Source organism: Asparagus officinalis, chromosome 9, assembly GCF_001876935.1.
Source record: "Asparagus officinalis chromosome 9, Aspof.V1, whole genome shotgun sequence".
In the NCBI taxonomy this organism is placed as follows: domain Eukaryota; kingdom Viridiplantae; phylum Streptophyta; class Magnoliopsida; order Asparagales; family Asparagaceae; genus Asparagus; species Asparagus officinalis.
The window spans coordinates 63,638,768-63,644,767 of record NC_033802.1 but is presented as its reverse complement, the minus strand read 5'-3'; the positions used below and the strand labels follow the sequence as shown (position 1 = coordinate 63,644,767).

Genomic DNA, 6,000 nt, shown 5'->3' with positions numbered 1-6,000 from the left:
ATCTCGCTTCTTTTATAGAAAAGCCTAAAATACTTTGGATATGATAGGCCCCACCTTCAATCAGTGTAAAAGGACTTATAATTAGCTTTAGTTCTTAATTTCTTCAATTCTCAGTCTATTCAGTATTTTGTCGAATAGTTGAGATTATGTTGGTGTTGCGTTTATCATTTGACTGTTGTTGAAACCTCGAACTGAAACTGGTGTATTAGTTTCTGATATTAGCTCGTGTCATTGAGTCGACGTTGAACTGACTATCTTCATCGGGGATTCGTATCTGAATTATGATTGAACTCCCTGGGATCATCCTTTGACCTAAAATTGATCTGAGTCTTGTTTCGGCTAAAAATTATCGACGTATTGATCTTTATCGTAATGTGTTGATTGGCGTTGACTTTTCCTCACAACACGTTGAACGACATAAATATTGAGATTGCAGGACCAAATATTGGGGCTTGGTTCTTCTGCAGGTATGGATTTTACCCTTACATCCCATTAGTTATTTATTTAACCACGGGGGAGTTTTGGTTGTAGGATCAGCTTTTGGAGCTGATACGGCTATCATTGCAAATGTTATTAAAGTTCCTCATGGAGACTTCGGCTGGAATTGATGTTGTCTCGGGTGCTCAAATCATGAGACAAACTGATGAAGCTGATGCGTCAGTGACTATCGGACTTCTAGGATTTTTGGTAAATTTTCAGCCATCAACGGATTTGATAAGCCTTTACCGACTACTGTTTGAGTCGGGCTAGCATGCAGATTGTCTAAGTCCGTTCCGTATGTAACGTTGTGCTAAAAGAGTTAACTCTCTTAGACTTAATGTTATGCTATTGAATACATAGACTTCGTTATTATTACGGGAATAAGCTACACGGCAACGCGTATTGGGCATAGACTTGAACAAACCTTTAATCTCGAGTTATCCTTAAGAATATTATGTGTAATATTCTTCAGGAACTTCTCGCTGGAAATAAGAGAAACAGTTTAGACTCGTATACCCAATTAGAGTATCATAGAGAAGCAGTTTAACCTCTTATACTCATTGGAGGATGGGAGCAATTTAACCTCATATACCTATCGGAGGAAGCCATTCTCATTTGGATTCTTTCGGCATTATGATGCCAACGTTAACCAAGGCTTGAATACTATTTTTTAGCGTAATACAAGTATTGGTGGGGTGATGGATCCTCATGTGATACGCACAGTACTTTGGATCCGAAATCTTATTTGCTTCCTCCTGACTTGTAATCGGTGGTAGCTTGATTTTATCGTTGGTGAGGAGGTATTTGAAGATGGCTGGAACTTCATCATATTTGAAAGAATACTCCTCCTAGAACTTTAAATTAAGAGTCCCTTGTTGCCTCCAAGGTGGCTGTTGATGAATATCATCAGCAGTTGTAGGTACTTTAGTCGTCGGTTGGCCTCTCTCGAGCTCCTTTTCTTTTGAGGAAGCACTCGACCTGTTCTCCATGTAGTTTTAATTCCTTCCATGTGGTTAAGGGGACAACCCCCATGACTTCGAGGACATCGATAGAGAGATTGTTATGGTAAGTCTGCAAGATGAACTCCTCTATGATAGGATCCTTGCAATTCATTGCCTTATTACGAAAGTGTTTGACAAAACTATCAACTAACTCACTATCCTTCTGCTTCTCCTCCAGAAGAGCTCCGATCGACACTTCAGTGTTATCGTCAAAGAAGTTGTTAAGGAACGAGCTTTCCATATCGTCCCAGCAATTAATGTTTCCCAGCTTGAGACGTCGATACCAATCGAAGGCCGCCCCACGAAGGGTGCCTACGAATGACTGAATCATCAGGGATTCATTTTCAGAGATCACTCCCAGGTGGGACTTGAAATAAATTAGGTGCTGAGTGGACGAACCTTTCCCATCAAACAACATGAAGTTAATTAGATTAAACTTCGTCAGGTATGGGATTGAATCACACTCTCTTGGATATGGGCACAGAATGCCCGTTCTCCTTACTTCTTGAGTGGACATTAAGAAATTGACCTTATTCTCCAGCTCTTTCATCATCTCATTGTTGTCTACATCTTCATTCGAAGGACGTTGAGGAGAATGAGTTGGACCACCCCCAGCGTTTTTATTTTTAGGGGGTGCATTTGAACCACCCTTAGTGTTATTGAGGGGTGCGATTGGACCACTCCCAGCATTTTGGAGAGGTGCGTCAGCAATGATGACTTCGTCCACTTCTGGATTACTGTCGATAGCGATGTTCTAGGTGTGGCGACTGGATTCAACTTGCTGATTTGATAAAGCTTGAAGTTGCTGGTCATGTAACTCCCTCACCTGTTGTATGTTCAGCTCCATTTGCATGTTCATTTTAGCTCTAAGCTCTTATCGCTATCGAGCTAAAGCCTCTTGAAGCATTTGAGCCACTTGATCTGGGGTGATCATGAACGACTCCCTTACTTCCCCCTTACTGGACATTGTGTTGTTAGAGGCAATTGCAGAACACGTATCTAAGGGATCGTCATCTGAAGTGACTGTGGAGCAAGTGTCTGACAACTCGTTATCTAAAGATAGTCCTTTGTGCATCCTTGGATAATCCCTATGTCCGATGGCTTCTAACTGGAGCCGAGACATTCGTTGGGCAATTCCTAGACTGACTTTTCCTCCCAGGTGAAAGTCAGGATTAGGATCATTCGAGCGCCATATTGATTTTTCTTTGTCAACCATATTGATGGTGACTTCAGATACTTCATCATCCTGAATGGTGGATTTTCTCTTGTGGAAGCATTTTGGCTTGGGCTTTGATGCTTCAGTGGAAAGCTTCTCGAATATCGAGATCCTTTGTGAAATGATCCTGGGGCAGCTACATTTTGATAATACCACCTTGATAAGCCTCTCACATGGTTAGTGAGAGTTAGTTTCTTAGACATTCTTCTTTTGGGATTTGTTCACACCGCTAGCCTGATGGTGCAGCTCATTAGAGCAATCCACCGCTTGTTGGTGTGATACCCCAAGTATAACGTTGTCTTTTAACGAACACGTTTTTTTTTGGGGATGAAGAACCTTGTTGACATTCTTGGGACGATTCGTTGTCACCTTTGAATGATCCAAGGTCGCATAAGGAGTCGCATAAGGAGTCGCATATTTAGAACCACCCCTTGCGAGCGTGAGGTCTTAACGGGCTCTTGGGTTCCAATATGAACCCCCAGATGATAAATGCCAGGAGTCCTCTTATGCATGGTGCATGAACACGTACAATGAGGTGCCCCGGTTTGTTTGGAGGTAGCGGGACACATTTGAGCGGTCTTTGGCTTGACAGGAGTGTTTGTACGACCCCCAACCTGAGGAACTACTCGGGTTTTATTCACCAGAGCTTTGTCTCGATCTTCATGTAGAGGACCCAGGCGATCTTTCATCGGAATCTTAAATTTGGATAGATCCACACTTCCGTAGGGCTTTGTCGGAGGTGCGGGAACAAGACAAGTGGGCTCGGAGGCCGACGGAGTTGATTTTGGCGTTGTTTCGGCCTTTGGCACCCTGACTTGTTTGGATTTTGGTGGTTTTTTGGCCACCTCTTCCTTCTGCATGCTTTGAGCTTTTCGCATAAAGGCACGCCTACGTGCAGCACGTGCGTGTCGCTTTTGTATGTGCTCCTTCAAGGTTGAACGAGTCCTTTTGATAAGAACCCATTCTCCCGTCGATGGGTTGGAGGAAGTAGCAGCAGCTTGCCGTTGAGGCGGCTGGATTAAATGACGCTTCCTAGACTCCAAGTCTGCGTAGTAGCGAACTCTATCGACTTATTCTAACGCGTTGGCAATTTGACGAGCTTGGTGTTGGCGTCACCTCTGATGAGCCCTCTTCGTCAGAGTTGGCGTACCTTGATTGAATAACTCCTTGATTGGAGAGGAGCTATGGCAAGAGTCATTTGTAGCCTTCATTGACGAATACACTTCCTTCAAAGACGGGATCTTTCCGCACTTGTAGGGAGAGGAGGATTTTGATGAAGACGAGGATAAATGTTTCTCGAATTTAGCTTCGTCAAACTCGTACTCGACCTCTGAATCAACTAGGATCTTGATGTTTGGTTGCGACACGACTGCCTCGGTGACAAGACTATTGGCTCCCACTGTGGTCATCAACGTGTTTGGTTCAGAAATTGCTATTTTTATTGTCTTGATTCTATTACAACTTCAGTCATTACAATAAACTCAAACAAATAAAAAGTTGATCTTTTTATAAGATCTTCTTACACAATGAAAATATAAAGATTATAATTCCTTCAAACAACACACAACAGTAGTTTATCTCCTGTTACTTACGTGAGATCTTTGCTTGTATCAGGGTTTATCCGTGGACCGCCTACGGATCAGACCCGGTTGATAGAATTATTGATTAGAGCTCTCACTTCACGAAGGAAGCAATCGCTGAAGTATTGATCTTTGACCAAGCAAAATCACGACTCTTCTCAAGATTAAAACTAAGTTTGATCCAGAGAAAAGGGAAACAGGCCTCGGATCTCTCAAACTCTCCTTCTTTATGCTGAAGAACTCGCCAAAATCTGCTAGCCTCTCTGAAATTCGTCAGAACCTCACCCTAGCTCCTCTGAAATTCGTGGCTCCCTTCAGATCTGTCTTTATGAGGGCGCTAGGGGTGTATTTATAGACTTTAAATGCCGTGTTTGTGGATAGGAATGACGTGTTTGTGGATAGGGTCGAAGAATAATCGTTATTATTCATTTAGGTGGGTTTTCGATTGTGTAATACTTTCCACACGTTTAAGGATAACCCACATGTTTATGGATGACCCAATGAGTTTTAGAAGCCAATCTTATCAGAAAACACATCGGGAGCTGACCTGAGCGCGAGTCACTTCGACTGTCTCATACATGTCCGAGACAGCTTGGATTGTCTCGGGTATTTTGACCTTAACTCTTTTGTCCGACCACAAAATGAGATGATTCAAGATGTGTTGGGAAATATGAAAAAGAGGCCTATAACTTTATCTTTTGAGATTCTTCAGATTCGAATCTTATAATAGCTAAAATGTGCGAGACACAATTAGTATCTCGTAGGTACAGAACAGTCTGGACTGTCTCGAGTGTTTTGGCTCTAACTCTCTCGTCCAACCTCGGAATGAGATGATTTAAAGTGTGTTGGAAAGACGGAGATGAGATCTACAACCTTCCATGGGTGAATCATATGTGGAGTGGACGATACACGAGTAGCATATTTTCTTTCGTGAGTGAAACGTAATTCCCGATCGGATCATTTCTTCGTCATTCTGTCGTCCCGTTGGTTTGTACGCTTTATCGACTCGCTTCATTTGCTTGTCGATGTCAGATAATCCTCCTTGACTCGTTATAATGATATTTATCATCTTCTTCTCGTATAATGCTGTAGTGGTCGCCAGCGTGTTTGGTTCAGAAATTGCTATTTTCATTATCTTAATTCTATTACAACTTCAGTCGTTACAATAAACTCAAATAAATAAAAAGTTGATCTTTTTATAAGATCTTCTTACACAATAAAAATATAAAGATTATAATTCCTTCAAACAACACACAACAACATTTTATCTCCTATTGCTTGCATGAGATCTTTGCATATGCCGGGGTTTATCCGTGGACCGCCTATGGATCGGATCCGGTTGATAGAATTATTGATCAGAGCTCTTACTTCATGAAGAAAACAATCGCTGAAGTATTGATCTCGACCAAGCAAAATCAATACTCTTCTTAAGATTAAGACCAAGCCTAATCTCAAGGAATGGAGGTACGGGGTTTCGGATCTCTCGAACTCTCATTCTTTATGCCAAAGAACTCACCAAGATCTCTTCCTCCTCTCTGAAATTCATGGATCTTGGCTCTGAAGTTTGGCAGCACCTCCTCATCTTGATAATCATTCGCCCCCCGTGAAAGAAGACCCTAGACTTGTATTTATAGGGCTTCGGATGCGGTTATTTGGATAAGAACAAAGGATTTGACCATATCTTCAGTTGACAATGACCTAACCCCGTTTAGAGATGATATCC

General features: G+C 42.1%; 1 protein-coding gene across 1 annotated transcript; it reads right to left on the bottom strand.

Moving 5' to 3' along the window:
• LOC109823536 lies at positions 1,405-2,034 on the bottom strand. Its single transcript, XM_020389815.1, has one exon. The coding sequence runs from the start codon at positions 2,032-2,034 to the stop codon at positions 1,405-1,407; it is 630 nt and encodes a 209-aa protein (XP_020245404.1).

Bases quoted from the DNA above. Each gene is read 5' to 3' on its own strand.
- LOC109823536 (XM_020389815.1), bottom strand. From the start codon at position 2,034: ATGATGAAAGAGCTGGAGAATAAGGTCAATTTCTTAATGTCCACTCAA.